The 16,932-nt window shown below is 33.8% G+C and overlaps 2 protein-coding genes across 4 annotated transcripts in view; one reads left to right on the plus strand and one right to left on the minus strand.

The window, feature by feature from the left end:
• Positions 1-1,563: 1,563 nt before the first annotated feature.
• Positions 1,564-16,112, minus strand: LOC105334030 (DNA (cytosine-5)-methyltransferase 3B). Of its 3 annotated transcripts, XM_011437317.4 has the most exons (22): positions 16,029-16,112; positions 15,602-15,717; positions 14,767-15,081; positions 13,686-14,039; positions 11,478-11,636; positions 9,883-9,996; positions 9,464-9,575; positions 9,183-9,275; positions 7,840-7,884; positions 7,611-7,696; positions 7,386-7,433; positions 6,940-7,004; positions 6,712-6,766; positions 6,146-6,277; positions 5,669-5,741; positions 5,198-5,343; positions 5,008-5,101; positions 4,335-4,486; positions 3,906-3,991; positions 3,618-3,702; positions 3,191-3,312; positions 1,564-2,389 (listed from the first exon to the last, which is right to left on the minus strand). In XM_011437317.4, exons 1-22 carry the CDS (start codon positions 16,036-16,038, stop codon positions 2,245-2,247), a joined length of 2,607 nt encoding a protein of 868 aa, XP_011435619.3. In that variant the 5' UTR covers positions 16,039-16,112; the 3' UTR covers positions 1,564-2,244. The 3 variants fall into 3 exon arrangements, with proteins under 3 accessions (XP_011435619.3, XP_034313469.2, XP_011435620.3); XM_034457578.2 differs by lacking the exon at positions 16,029-16,112 and having other exon boundaries at positions 14,767-15,013; positions 15,602-15,785; XM_011437318.4 differs by lacking the exons at positions 15,602-15,717; positions 16,029-16,112 and adding an exon at positions 15,525-15,566.
• The window catches only part of LOC105334033 (coiled-coil domain-containing protein 57), a 29,375-nt gene continuing 17,536 nt past the window's right edge, over positions 5,094-16,932 (plus strand). Inside the window, exon 1 of the mRNA XM_066067764.1 lies at positions 5,094-5,117. The gene's annotated coding sequence lies outside the window, so the exon portion shown is untranslated. The remainder of the gene's footprint in view (positions 5,118-16,932) is intronic.

A 16,932-nucleotide genomic window follows, 5' to 3' on the forward strand; every position in this document is an offset into this window, starting at 1 on the left:
TCTGGTCTACAAAATCATGAATTCAGTTTTCCTTTCAGGTGTGTGGGAGCAAAGATAATTTTTAAACAATATGCATTAACACCTATACATCCATTTTGTCCCTGCCCTAGAGTCAAAACCCATACTCCAGGGGACATGAAATTTAAAATTTTAGTAGAGGACTTCCTTGTAAACATAATTTTGAAGTGTGAAAATAGAAAAAAGATTTTATAACATTACATGCATTAACACTATATTGCCCCCTCCCCCAATGTCCAGAGCCCCTGACCCAGGGGGCATGAATTTCACAATTTAGGTAGAGGAGTTAGTGGACATCATAACCATGTATCAGTTTTTTTCCCACACGTGTGGGTATAAAGAAGAAGATTTTTAAAGATACTATAGAGCCATATTGGCCCCACCCTAGAGCCTGAACCCCTGACCCAGGGGCCATGAATTTCACAATTTTGGTAGAGGGCTTCATGGACATCATAACCATGCAACCAGTTTTTTCCTCACATGTTTGGGAGTAGAGAAGATTTTTGAAAATTTAGCATTTTTTTGCATATTTGGCCACACCTGTGGGGCCCCGAGGGCCGTAGGGCCATGAATTTCACAATTTAGATTCCTTTTACCATAAAGATGCCTCACAGCAAAAATGGTTACAATTAGCATTGTAGTTTTTAAGAAGAAGTTAATACATGTAATGTAAAATTGTGAATGCATGAGGACGGACGAAAACTGATAGCAATAGGTCACCTGAGTTTACTCAGTTGACCTAAAAAAATCACGGACTGCACGAAATAATCATGATGTCAGACTTGTCTCACAGGAGACCATTTGGCTGTTTCTTTTAGCTAACATACTTCTGTACATTAACAGTAATTTAGTGAATCTTACGAAATTTTCATAATAAAGAACGAGGTACACTTTCAGTCATATTTTGTCCTGTTTTAGAGTGATTTTTAAAAGTATCACCAAAAATGGAAATGAAAAATTTATTTACACAAATATAGGCCTACCCATAAACTAAGAATCTCTAGTTACCTGCTTAGACGTTCACAAGGGTAATTGTGACGTCACAAACACTGCATTTTCCCGTAATTTTCATAAAACTGAGCAGAAAACACCAATTCCTCTGAGGTTTTTTGAACAGAAAACTATGTCCGCAGCCATCGCCCATGATGAAACTCAGATTATAACTTTATCATGTTAAAACACATAAAATGTATTAATTTTGTTGTGGGCGACGGCTGCGGACACATTTCCTCTTCAGAAAACTATGAGAAAATATGCCATTTTTAACCATTTTTTGAAACAAGATAAAAATGTATAACTTAGCATTTCATATACACACCTGTTCAAGATAATATATGTGTATTTTCAGAAGATTTAAACAACTTTTGAATTTTAGGGCAAATATTAAAAGAAACTGTACCTTCTTCTTTATTAATTAGTTAAAAGAAATAAATGAAATGCTTTCTTGCAATTGGATGATTGATGCGGGTTATGAAGGTAGCGATCATTGCAGAAATTTTTTCTGATTCCCTCTATATCCTTGAAAAAAGAAAAGAAATTTGGCAGTAAAAATCAAAATTTGTGTATTTTTCAAATTGACTTACAAAAATTGAAAGTACAAGATGACAAAAAGTTTTAATACCAAACATTTTAAACCCCAAATATATATTTTCATTCCATCTGCTAATGCCATTTATGAGTAGGAACAATTAGCACTGTATGCACAAAAAGGTGATACAAGCAAATGAATAAACTTCGTACAAAGATTATATCACAAATGGTAACGTGGCCTTTCTTATCACATCATATAATCACATAAATTTGTTTAAACAGCTCCAATCAATTAAAATCTTTAAAATAATCAATTCATCAATCAAAACAATTAATCAAAATCTAGTTCCCAAAAAGGGATGAATCACACAATATGATAACAATTAAACAACAATTTCTTAATAACTGAATTTTTTTTTAAAAGAACAACAGTAATAGCAATAAATCTGCAAATATCATAAAAATTATTCAACTTCATTATTAAAACATCATGGATAGCCAAAAAAGAAAATCACGAGTAAAAATCTAATCTGATAAAGAAATGTATACAATTTTTACAAATGATTCACATATTGATCAAGGAAAAATCCAGAAAAAATTCCAAAAAGTAAATAAAAATATTTTCCTTCCTATCATGGCTTCCTATGAACCATTTGCAATATCTCTTGCCCTATCACAATATAAAAGTACATGAGATCATTTTTTGGTGCGGAAAAATTTCCTGAGTGGGGACAAGATGCCTTCCACCACTGGGACGCTCCAAGACTGGCCAATCAGCTTGTGTCGGGCGGTGACCGACATATTCCCTACGTCTGTGTAATGCTCTGGAAACCCAAAGACTCTAAAGTAAAGAACAAAAAAAGTCATTATAAATCAAATACATTTTCATTTTAAATATTATTATAACTATTCAAGTAGTGGGTTCAATAATGAATGTGGGGAACGTCTACAAAATAAATGAGTTAAGTGATGAAAGCAGAAATCTTTGCGTATTAACTAAGGGAAATAAAAAGATCGCTCACACTTGTAATAACTTTCTAAATTGTTGGAATAATTCATGTGAATCCAAAAATGACCCTATTTTCCTCAAATGTACCAATTTCAAGGACAAACATGAAAATCACACATCGCTAAGATTTCTTAATATTGTTTACCAAATTTTCATGAGAAACCACCTTTTTTGTGATTTACTCCTGACATACATGTACTGGTTTGCAGCAACTTATTTTCATGACAAAAACTATGTGATTAATTTTCAACAAATGTTAAAGACACATTACAAAAAACTAGTTTGCAGCAAGAGATATTCAAGATGACAAGGTTTAGGAGAACTTTATATTTTCTCGCATGCAATTAAAAGTTTGTTTTCAGTTTCATACTGTGGAATCATTCAAATTTGAGGGGGCAAATTTTTGTGGATTGCTTAAATTTTACAGGTTTGTGGGGACGTAATTTCATGCATTCTCTTATACCTACAAAAGGAAATATGACTTTATAACTATAAAAATTATAATTCCTAGAGGATGTTAATTCGTTGATGAGAGGTACAAATGCATTCCAAGAAAATTGAGCCACCACGAAATTTAATGATTCCACAGTATATAAAGATTCGTCCAATATGATGCTCCGGTCCTGGTTTTACCTCTCTATTTCAGTGATCCACATGTTGTCCTCTCTTCCGTTCATCAGAATGACAAACTGGTCTTCGTTTCTCCCCTGCTTGAGAGAATTCCTCTTCCCAGTGATACAGCGCACCGTCTTGTACTAAAAATTATAACAACAAGTAATCTTTATAGTACACCTTTATAGATGTACTAAAGACAGTAACTCAGCGTACATTTTCTGTGATTCACAGCAAGACTGCAGCATCAGATGATTGTGATTAATATGTTAATGTTAATTAAGATAATGCTATACTGTAAACCAATTTTGATTTTCATGCAAACATTTTTTGTGAGGTTTGCTGGAGCCTCATTATCGTTAATATTTCTCTCTGTAAACCGGTCCTCAAATGCCTCTGGAATCTTATTTATCAGATTATCCACATCTACATAAATTCTGCTACTCACCCTTGATGATCGAATGTTTTGTAAATACAGGACATCATTCAAGTGGAAATCTTTGATGGAGTCTGGATTTTTTAAGAATGGAGTACTAGAAAGAAAAAATAAAGCATTTAATACCATTTTAATTGTAAGATATGTACATAGCAAGTCAAAACATATACCGATAAAATGAATGTTTATACATAGGCAATTGTAGAAAAATTCTATTTTGAAATTTATGCTGATGCTCTTTTCATAAGAAATTTATGAGAAGCCCATTTAGCCTTTGTTGCAGACAATTGTCTTATATACCTGTACATGCCAGGGATATTTCCCCAAAAGTACCTGGCCCGTGAGGCAGGGGACACATACTTAGCATCCCACAGGGCAGGGGGACACTGAAACATAGGTCAAAGTTCAAGGTCATAGCATTAGTCAAACAGGTTCAGGGAAGAAGAAGAAAATGTAAATAGTATTTCCCAGTACAGTAGAAAACATTGGCATAACCCGACACATTTGATCACAAAAGCACTTTTGAGCCCCATCCTGATTTAAATTAGCAAAAAAGGAATATTCCATCTAATTTTTCAGTTTCTGAATGAGTATGTTAAATTTTCATAATGCCAAAATATTACAATTGAAAGTGTTGAATAAATAGAGATCTGCTTAAGAGCATTACAGTACTGACTCATTCACAATACCATTGACAGGGAACAATGGTGATGGGGGTGATATAAATACCTTGAAGCATTCACTGATGGTGTCTCTGATGTCAGCCCTCATTGATGCCACATTCTCAAACATCCAGAACAGATGCTGGCCCCTGGCCCTGGACACAGATTGCAGGTACTCCAGGACCCTCCCAAACTCAAACACCAGGTGCCCTGTCCCCTCTGAAAAATTTACATAATGACATACTGTATACAAGGTCATTTTTGCCATTTTACATTTGCAAACAGTTTTCCCCCGTCTTGAATTCGCCAAGATACAGTTGTGTTTAAAGAGAAATTATTTGAGACATTTGAATTTGCCTAGTCTTAAATTCGTCCGTTGACAATGAGGGCGGAAGGGGCTAAAATCTATGAGGGGAAATATTTCCCTATTACAGCAATCTGTTTTTTGTATCCATTTTGCCATATTTTTGTTGATTTAAACTGTGTTTTACAGAGATTTAGAAGGTAAGTAGCTTTAGATCATCCAGAAATATAAAAAAAAATTTATGACAATAATTTGAACAAATGAATCTGCATCAATATTAAAATTCTAGGATATCAAATTTAGACTACTGTAACATTCAGATGAGATATATATGACGTTAATTCCAGACTGAAGTGCTCCAAATGTTTAGGGTTGGGTTCTCACTGACTCTAGGGGACGCAAGTTAATGATATGGTATATTCTTGATGTAACTCACCCTCACTCAAACCTCTTCTAGCTGGGTTGACTATAGAGAGATCATTACATGGGGACCCTCCAATCAACAGATCTATTCTTCCAAGTTTGTCTAGCTACAGACAGACAAAGGTAAGGAGTAGAAAAGCAATTTTACCATTATTTATGATAACTCATAACTGAAGCCAATTTTGTTATAGACATAGTCTTACCTTTTCACTGGTTAGACTCCGTACATCTCCAAGATGCTGAACAGAATCTCTATGGTTCACCATTGAAACCAAGATGGCGTCATCATCAATCTCACTAGCGTAGTATTCTTCCACATCAAGACCAATATTGTCCAAAACTACCTTACCTTAAAATCAGCAAGAACTTCATATGCTTTAAATGTACTCAAAAGCTTGATTAAAATACAATTTTCCTAAGTCGGTTAAATGCACCCATGTACAAATTGTTTGTATGCAAATACAGGAAAACTTGGTTATAGCAAAGCAAAAGGACAAGCAATTTTGATTAGTTATCAAAGTAATTTGTTATAACCAATTGGTTTAAAATGCAACTTTAAGATTAAGGGAATGAAACTTAACTTCGCTGTAAGAGTAATTTTGGGATAAGCTTGTTTGCCATAACCATGTTCTACTGTATACTGTTGCTATAGAGACAGAGATAAAGCTCTTTACCGGTAGAGATTCCATCGAAAAGAGACAGGGCCCTCACTGCTTGTTTGGGACCTTTGAAAAATGAAGGCAACATCTGAAATAATTTTCATGAAAGCAAGTCATTTTCAAAAACTCCTTTATTGAGATTTTGTCTATAAAAACAACAAAAAACAACATCCAAATTTATTCAGTGTGCCATAATCTCCCTGAGCAGAGCAGTTCAAAAATAATATACAAATGAATTGTATAGTAATCTACAAGTACATATAAAAGAGCAAACACAATTAATTTTGAGCCAATTAACATAGCTGTTAAATGTAGAGATCAAGAAAACTTTGTCAATGTTTTTAGAAAATAAAAATATCACACACATATAAGAAAATTTTTGTCAATGTTTTTGGAAAATAAAAATATTACACACATAAAAAGCACACAAACATCTCAAAGTACTAGAAGCGCCACACACAGACACAACATTTAAGCATTGTAGCATCTCACGTCAGTTCTGTATCCCGAGTCAAAGATGTGCACTGTCTTGTCTCGCCAGTTGGGCCTCGGGATCAGGTAGCCATGGGTGGACTTGTTGTACAATGTACACAGGAAACAGTTCCACACCTGACTCTCCTTTATCTAAAAATACATTGTATTTACATTTTCCAGTGTCTTTGTGATAACACTATGAATTAATTTTGTAATGTATGGTCCAATACATTACATCAATGACTATTTAAATATTCAGTTGGGCAATTGCTGAAAATTACATAAATATTAGTAATAAGGAATCATTTTTTGATTTTCATGAGGTGACCAAATATGGTCAGGCGTGATCAAATCTATCATAAAGCCTTTCATGCTTTGTTGGATTTGATCACCCCGACTGTATTTCATCACCTCACAATACTCAAAATATAAATCCTTATTCCTTAAAAAGTGCATGCATATTAATTACAAGAATGTATAAAATCACAAATTATATACAGTTCAAAATCATCTTATGAAGAAAACATCTTTTAATCATTTTACTGGGTTTTTTTTTTAAAAAAACCCGTTTTCCTATTTCTTACTCTTTTCAGCTGCCCTTCACTGAGATAATTCTTGATGCATTCCACACAATATGACCTGAAAAAAAAAAACGTTCACCATAAGAAGACCTACCAGTATGTAAAAAAAAATTATTTGAAGGGGAAATGTCACAAATATGTGTGGAGTTACCTCCCCTTTTCATATTCATTAAAAATCCCTGAATCGAAAATGAAATAGACAGTACAATATAGAGCTAGCATTAAGCTTACTTTCCACAGTTGACGTCTTCACAAACGACTAGATCCCCACCAGTTGAACAAATGACACAGAAGGTCTGTAAAAGTTCAAAACAATTCATAATAATAGAAGTCCATTTAGTATGTTATGAATCTTAAGACATATAAGAACTCATAAATATAACATGAGTCTGCCAATGTTAAAACCATATGTGCTAAAATTATATGATTGTATGAATCAATGAAAGTCAAAAGATGTACTGTATACAGGGTTATTTTTGCTCCGTGTAGTTTTCACCCTTCTACACTTGCAAAGTTTTGCCCTTTCTTAAATTTGCCCAGACACAGTTCTTTTTTAAAGAGAGGTAATTTCAGACATTGGAATGCCCTGTCTTAAATCTGCTCTCTGACAGCGATGGCAAAAGGGGTGAAAATAAAACGGAGGCAAATATTTCCCTGTATAACGTAATGTTACTCACGTTTGTTTGGTCATCATCATAGATGTGTATGCTCTCCTTCCACTCTTCCTGTGATAAAAAATTGAAACTTGGTAAATTTGCTCACAATAGTTGTTAATGCATTCAGCATACACAGGAATGAAGTTAAGACATTAAGTGTCTTGCAGAGGAGACAAAAACATTAAAGATAACATATTGAACAAAACTGCAGAAAAATAGGTCCTAATTCTGTGACATTAGTCAAACCTTGCAGGATTTACAGAGGCCCCCAAAAAACAGTGGATGATCTTCCACCTCCACATTCTCAATGTCATCACAGGAGAGGCATATCTCTATCGATGGAAATAAAATTCAAACATTGCTTACATTGAGTAATTTTTTTGTCAAATTTTTATTATGTACACAGTAAAATATTCAGATTATTTTTTTTCAAAAAAAATAAAACCATTATGCAATAAATCAGTAACAAACATACCAGACAATTCCTTTTCACCTGCTCTTAAAGCCTTCACTGCACTTTCTACAACAAACCAAAGTTAGCAACATTATGATAAACAGAGTTTTCTCCCTTTATGCAGACTATAACAGGACCACTCTACTCAGTATCAGTACATGTTCATATGAAACACATCGATACCATAATCCGGTGAATATAATACGCACTTTTTTTCCAGGATTTTTTACCGTGAGAAAGGGGTGCGTATTATACATCCCTATAGGATTTTGACATATTTTTCCCTAGCTGAAGCACGGGGTATCATACTGCCTTATTATCTATGCTTTTCACAGACAGGACCGATACCCCGCTATACATCGTAACATTACTTCATTATCACATTTATATTATTTTTTAACCCTTAGGAAATGATTGTCATAGCGTGTAATTAAAGAAAATGTATACTTAAAGTCTGTTAATAAATAAACGGTTTCACAATGGCCTATAAAAATTAATTTGAACTGCCTATTCTTGATTTGAACTGCCTATTTTTGATCTCCGTATACGCCGCCATTACAGCTGTTATTAATAGAACGCGGGCTTGGAGGGCCACGTGCTATTTGTAACCGATCTTTGAAAACAGCTTACACATCATTTGGCTCATTTTTAATCATTTTCATGTAATGCTAATTGTTTTATTGCTAATATTTATAGATATAAATAATTCTATAACCTATTCCGTTAATTGAAGCCATTGTTGTGCTCCCCCACCGCTAACGCTTGACACCTTGGGTATCTCAGACACCCCCCTTGGGCTATGTGTACTATACACAACACAACTATTTGTGCACATATTTTATTATGTTCCAGGCCTCTAATTGATCACTTTGATCGGAATCATTTAAGAATTTAATTAGGTCCGTAATCTCCATACCTGTACATCGTCCATTTTTCATTACACAGGGGTTGTAATGACTAAACAATTATATAACGCTTGTTAAACTGTTAAAGATGTTAAAAGTAGTTGATTTTATTTACGGTAGAATATTTAATACTAGGTCTATTTAAAACATTGATTATGAAATTAAGATATTACTGCGATGTATTAGTAACAATAAATCCGTATTTAAGAATATATTGTGTTTTTCTTATTTCCGGTAGTGTATTCCCGCGATGAAGTTGAGCGGGTATACAAAGTATAACTGCTTTGTTGTTACTCAGGATTACCGTTTGGTCAATTTTTTTGATGCGTATTATACATCCCAACAAGCTTTTTTTCACCACTTTCAGACCCAAAGGGGGGGGGGGGGTGCGTATTGTACACTACTGCGTGTTATATTCACCGGATTACGGTACATACGAGGTTGTTTGGCTTCACTTACTGTTTGGAGATCTTTTCTTGGATGTATCTACAAGCTTCAGATTATCCTTAATCTTTGTGAGGTAGGTCTTTACCATCTGAGGCAATGGGTCATCTGCAGTAATCGATAGAAATCAAACCATAATAACACTTACTAGAATTGCAAACTAATGATACATAATGCAGAAATGCTTAACATAGATTTGATTTTTAGAAGGTTATTGTACCCACTGAACTACTTTATTTTAAATTTTTACATGTGTTACCCTACAGCCTTAGCCTCTCTCTCTCTCTCTGTTCTACCTGGATCAGGGAAGAAATGTCCTTGACCTCTGGGGAACCCCTCTTTAGCCCAGCCCAATAGTTCCTCCTCAGTCATGTCTTCTGTGTTGTGAGCGATTCTTTCAGCACAGATCTGCAATGATTTCTTGAACACTAAATATTCACAGATAACCTTTGTATTGCTTCTATGATAATAATTTGGGAAGAATTGTTAAGGTTTGTACAATCTATACTCAGTGATCATAGTCCTTTAATGAAAAATTAATCCTGCAACATTCAGATGGTGTTTAATTGCTAAGGTAAAGATTTGTTGCTACTTGTTGCAGAAAAGTGTGGGGCAAGTTTCTAATCTAAAAACAGAGACTCATAAATAATATATCAAGCTATAAGATTAAACAAGTGTATTAATTGAGCAAGCTTACCACAAGTTACTGACATACCTGTATAGCTTCATTTATTCCTTTAATGAAGTTTGGACAATTCTTCACTGCTTTATTGCACAATCCGAATTTGGTAAAGTTGGATGCAAAGTCACCTATGTTACTGGCCATAACCTGTCACAGAAGAGCACCATCAAGAATAGAGACAATTCTTTTTTTTTAAGTTTACAAGAGTTTTAAAACATTATAAAAGATGTGAGGGGTTTAAGAAAATGTAGCGGCTAGAGGTTTTCGCAACGCGTAGCAAAACACCTTGTTACTTATTATTTCATATCTCAAGAGTCAAGAGAAAGATAATGCAAGGATCTGAAATTTTGAATATTGTTCGACAAGGGGTGAAATAATAACATGTAGTTGTCTTTTACATGTACAGGTACATAAGTAAACTGATTTTCAGTTTTGTGTTCAGTATATGTAAATTTAGACAACCCTCACACTTATCAGCCTTTGACAGATTATTTTTTTCAAAGTTCATATTTATATATATATACAAGAAGTAAAATCAGTTTGAATCATGTAAAAATCTTATTTTTTGTAATTTGCCTCACCATGTGACTCTGAAGAAAGCGTGTTCTATTGAGCTTGATACGCGATTTGTAAATTAATATTTTTAATGTCATAATTAAAATTAAGCAAAAATAATTAATATCTAGGATATTTATGGTTAGGTTGATAAATTACAGCAGTTTTCTTAAAATTTGTAAGCATCATTTTTCGTGGAATGAGTAAAAGTCATAGTTTTTAGGAAATGTAAATTGAAAGACAATCATCCTATCAGTACCATGTAGATATTGCACTTCAATGAACATTTTATTTGATGGATTAAGTCAACAAAAAAGCATGAAAATCAGGATTCAACGAATAATGAAACCACAGTATAACAAAATCAGGCCAAAAGAAATCATCAAAATGTTTCAAAAACAGTAAATACTGTGCAATCATTGGAATTCCAAGTGGCTAAATTTTCTTGGTATTCGTGGGTAGCCCCCAGCTGCAAATTCACATCCTCGACGAAAACAAATTTAAGAAGATTTGGTTTTCCTACTGAAACTAAATAACTGGCACATCAACGAAATTACATCCCCACAAATAAGCAAAAAATCCACAATCCTCGAAAATTTGCCCCCACAAATTAAATAATTCCACAGTACCAGTACTTGGATTTTCTTGAGAAAAGGATTAAAGCAATATGAGCTGTATTTTTTATGGTTTTATTTTAGTGCAAAAACCTGCTAGTATAATAAGTCTGCATGTAACTTGAACTTTTATGATAAAAAAAGATTAGAACAAATCATTAATTTTTGTAAAAAGAACGATTTCTCTTCTAAGGAATATATAGCAAATCAATTTTTGTACAGGACGACAATAATTCAATTTTGTTTCAATTAAGGCTTCTTAACGCCTTTTCTTACAAAAATATGGATAACAGAAATTTAAAAGCTATGATATTTTTGGTCTTTTAACTAGAAAATAACATTTTCGTGGAAAAAAATTTCTTCAACATGAAAATTGCAGCTCATATTGCTTTAACACTTATCAGTCTCTTTCTCCTGGAATAAAATACAGAAACAAAAACAACTACCATAATTCCTCACCTGAGATATTCTGTGATCTCCGAACCAAAAGATCCAGAGAAATCCTGATTTTTCTGATTTATTCACTTCTTTCCCTTCTATAACGATGGCTGGCCACCATCGTGAGATACTGGCGCTTCCTTTCAAACTGGCAAACACTATATTCCCAACTTGACTATCCTAAAATCAAAATTTAAATCAAATGAAAAACTGTAAATGATGGTGTCTCATTTTCAAACTTGGGATGATATTCTGTTTTCTCAATTTTTCAGTATTGATTTCACAATATTTGTGTCACGATACAATATGTATCACAATATTTTTCTTTTTTTATAAAAAGTATGATGTTGATTTAAAAAAAATACTTTTTACTGAAATTATCTGAAATTGTTGAATTATACACTGTCGTTGATATGGATACCATTTTATTAATAAATGTAATGTAGCCTTCGGATTTAGATTTATTCAATTTTGAGTTCTCATAATATTTGATGTTTGTAAATAAAATTCAAAGCATAGAAAAAAGCTGGAATTTCATTTTCTGTATCAATATTTTAAACACACACATTGATACATGTAGTATTCTCTTCACATTTTATCAATATTATCCATATTTCTATAAACTGTCTTAGCCCTAAATCATTTTGTCTCTTATTCACCAATCGGTTTCAAATTGTGTATTTTCCATCTCTTTCAAGCAAGAGATGGATTATGCAACTTCTAAACACAAACTTGATGTGTTCAGTCTCTGTGCCATTGATGCAAAGCAGATGACAGTTTTATCAGCCATTGTCATCCAGACACTAAACCATTGAGGCCCAAGAATCATATTTCTTTGCAATGTGAGACCATGGTTGTTAATATTTTTTAAGAAAGACAGTTAGAAATGCAAATTCTACTTATACCGGTATTTAATCTGCAGTAATTGGGTTATAAAGACCATGATATCACAGTTTTGTATAGAGATTTTACATATTTCATCTGTCTGTATACAGATCATGATATCATTATATATGCCATTGTGGTATCTAGAAGACTTGCATATTATTATAAATGATTGAGGCAGGTAGTGTGGGCCCTGTCCAAACAAAAATGTTCTTTCTAAACAGAATTGTTCATTCCACCTTTTAAGGAGGCTTGGTGGTCAACAAAATTAACATCAAATTTACCTTAAATTCTTAGATAGGATTTGTTAAAGGGGCATGGTCACGATTTTGGTCAAATTCTATTTTTCTGTTTTTATTATTTGCAATGCTTTAGTAATGCATTTCTATTGATCAAATGGAATTTGTGAGTCAGTATTAAGAGTTATGAGCAAGATACAGGGCTCACAATTCTTTTTCATGTAAACAAGGCTCGTGCCCTGATTTTGTTCAATATACCAGTAAAAAATCTTTATCAAGCTGATTTGGCTATCGTCTTATTCATTTGAAGCATAAATAAACAGTTCCTAACAATTAACACAGCCATTTTAGGTCTAAAACATGAACTTTCACTTCAACATTAAAAATGTAAACAAAGACTTTGTTTACATAGCAAAGAATAGTAAGCTCTGTAACTCGCTTATAACTCAACGAATGACACTCAAATTTTGGTTGCCTATTGAAAATGCCTTACTGAAACATTGTAAACGTTAAAATATTTTTGACCAAAATCGTGACCATGCCCCTTTAAGCTATAAACTATTATTTAGTCAAGAAAAATCCCATAAACTTCAGCTTTTAAATTTGAGCATTTTCCTATATCTTAATATAGACTCTTCTAAAGGAGATCAATACAGTCCTAAAATGTCACGACTATCCAGCCCTCTTAACTGTATACACATTTATCAGTATAACCTGGAATCGTTTTGCACAATTTTTTTTTAAAAACCTTAATCGCAAGCAAAACTCCCCACAGCAAGTTTCCAATTTGGAGCAAAATTAATGCTTTTTCTCTTATCAACTTTCATATAAAAAGTAATGGAAATGTTCTGGGTGGTGGAAACTTTGTAAGAGATTACTTAACTATCGCCACAGAGTGCAAGCAGCTCTGTCAAGGTTAATATGGCTGCTTAAGTGTGTTTGGTTGCATGCAATTTCTTTTAATTACTTTTCCAGCTGGGAATCATAATATAAATTTCAAAAGCTTGTATAAATGATAAATTTACACACCGTTAAAACCTCATCATGATGAATTATTTATATATTAAAAACATTCTTGTCTGAAAAACTTCGGAATTTTTTTCACCTGATTTTCTTCCGCTGATGAAGATGAGGTAATAGACTCTAAAACAGACTCCGAGTCTGATGGCATTGCATCATCTGTCATAGAACTTGCTACATCATCCGTCATGGAACTCGCAGTGCTCTCAGAAGAGCTGCGAGTCTTTCTCCTATTGTCGTACGAGTACCCCTGGCTACTCTTCTTGGGGCCACCTTTCTCTTTGTAACTTTTTGACTCTGTGCCACGTTCGTCAGAGTGGCCCTCTTTCTTTTGGGGGCTACTCTCTGACCCCTTGGGCCTCCGAACCACACTATACAAGGAGGTGGTACAAGAAATGTGACACTGTAGCTTCTTATTGGTCAGTGTCGTCTTCAACTTCTGGTTGAGAAAAAAAATCAATATTTTCAGCAAGTTTTAAAATAAACAAAATAAAAATAGATAGCAGAATAAAAAGATGAACACCATATATTTATCTTTTCGTTTTTTTTTTAAATCATAACTGTACATGTATTGATTCAAAAATGATCAAAGATAAACTAATTAAGCAATTAAGTGTCTCATAAATATCTGGTATGAAATCACTGTCAATTTGCAATTCTAAATAATTCAAACCCTGTAATCTTAAATATTGTATGTGATTTGAGTATCCAATATTACAATATTTTAGATTACAGTGAACAAGATTTGGTCAGCCAGGCAAAAGAGTAAGAACGACCTCCCCCTTCCCCTCAATATCTCAGTTTTATTTTGTCTCTGTGATCTATTTTTTTTTAAACAGGTATAAATAAATATACATGTACAAGATATGCTATTTAACTTATACCCCATAATATCCAAGACTCTATCAATTAATTTTCCTTGACAAAAGAACAACACCTACCCCTCCCCCTCAAAATTCTATATTTCAGTTTTATCTCAAGTCACAGTGAAATCAGTTTTTATAACTTCTATCCTTAGGCAATGAGAAAAATATGCTATCTGTACACCCCATACTCTTTAAAAGACATCTGATTCAACCTTTTTTTCCCTTGACAAAATATCAACATTCTTTGTAATTCAGTACTTTAATAGCCTGCAAATATTAAAAATAATTGAAATTTGTTACCATTTTCTGTAATTTTAACCTCCTATACATGAACGGTCTCCGGGAGTCTCTGTGCTGCCTGAATTCATCAGTTTTCGGCTTCCGTCTCATTGATTTTCCTGAGCTGGCAAAGTCTGCAACAATATTAAATCTCCTATCTCTTGAACTTTTTCTTGCTTTTCCCGGAAGCTTTGCAGCCGTAGCAGACTCCGGAAAATCTATTGGACCCGAGACAGAATTTGGGTCACTTTTTGCTGAGGAGCTGCAACTGTCGTGAAGAAAATTCGGTAATGAAAAATCCGAGTAACTCCGAGCTTGAGTGGGAATGTCAAAACCCTGAGAAAAAACATACACACACTTGTAAAAATTTAGATATCCATGTGGTAATTCACCTAGTTTCTTTTAATATTTACTGACAAATGTGTCTAGACGAATAGACCAGTGCACATTGGATGCCAAAATATGTCACACAATTCCACTATGCAAACAAAGTGCATCAAAAGGGGTTTTATGATCGGTGCAGTCCCGTTATCAGTTTAATTGACGGTTTTAAATTTCCAGCCTTTAGCAGCAAAAAAAAAAAGTTTGTCTGCTATTTTCACAACTAGACCACCTATGAGTCACTAGATCAACCGTTTCCTACACTAAACGGTGCAAATAAGTCCCATAATGATATGGAAATGGGTCACAGTACTACCTTCCATAATTGTTATAAAATATGTTGGTAATTCAAGATCATAAATTTTCATACAAAATGCAAATTGAATTTCTCGCCATACCTTGTGAACAGCGTACTTTTCCCACATAATACTGGGGTTCAACGAGGGATGATAATAAAAAAAGAAAACCTTTTTACCTTGAAAATGGTAAACTTTTCTTTTCCTTGCATCACGAATTGCGAGGTCCAAGATGGGGGCAAGGAAAACTCTCTGTGCAACCATGCCAATGGCGATATTTTCATCTCTTTATTTACTGTAAAATTTTATTGTGTTAAATTAATTTGAATGACATTTTCCCGTCGTGTTTTCTTGATGCAATCGAATGCACTGCAGATGATCTAATACGCGATAGCCCTAGATTTCAAAACCAAGCAATTAGTGTAAATTGGTTGGGGTTAAAAACGTTGCTGTACATATTGAAATCGACACGAAAATGTGCACGAGTTTTTGTAACGCGCACGTCTGAGAAGTAAAGTCTTAAGAAAAAGTTTCCCGGCAAAATGTCAATTAATGGATAAATGTGTTGTTGGCTTTAACCTGGCATATTTTTTCCCAGTGTTTTACCTTCCGACATCCTGTGCACCCGCCAGCCTTATAAGTCTGGGTTAAATGATGCGCAGCAACTGTCGCGTTTCCGCAGCACGTGGTCTAAAAAGAGCTTTAATACAAAATTGAAATGCATACGTTTGCATCTAAATCTATAGTGAAATGCCATAATCGTGATAATTCATTCGTTCGATACTCGACGATTATCATAGATGTACAAATAAAATAGATAAATAAGCCACCTGCCTTGCATCAGTTTTAACATCAATTTAGATTCTGAATGTTACGTAATTTTTCTTTTCTAAAGCATTTTTCTTCCTGAATATATGTCATTAAAGTTGCTCCATCTTTCAGCATATGCTCAAACACCTGCACGTTTCAACTCTCCAATACAGTGTATCTATGCATTGTGCGTTTGCAAATACACAAAGAAGGGGGTGTTATGAGGAATTAGAATGATTATTGAAATTCTATTATTCAAGTTAAAATTATAACTCCAGTGAGAAAAAAAAAATCACCGAATTCTGTTATTTACAGTCAAACTTCATTATCTCGAGCTAAATGGGACTGTTTTAAAAATTCAAGATATTTGAGTTTTCGAGATAACAACGGTGAAATATTTTAAAAATAAGTGGTTTGGACTTACAAATCACTTCGACATATCCATTGTATTCAAGATATCAGTGTTCGAGATATCGAAGTTCAACTGTATGCAGCCTTGATTAATCATGTTCTCTTTCTGTTGATAAAATATACATTCACGCCCCCCCCCCCCCCAAAAAAAAAACCTATAACAAAAGAATAGTTTTTCAGGCACCAAGGCATTGATTACCGGGTACTGCTGTTCTGAAAAGGGAAAGATTTAGGAGAAGATCCTTCCCACAGCAATTTGGGCCTCGCCCTCGCAATCAAAATAAAGATT

This window comes from Magallana gigas, chromosome 7, assembly GCF_963853765.1.
Source record: "Magallana gigas chromosome 7, xbMagGiga1.1, whole genome shotgun sequence".
Taxonomy (NCBI): Eukaryota; Metazoa; Mollusca; class Bivalvia; order Ostreida; family Ostreidae; genus Magallana; species Magallana gigas.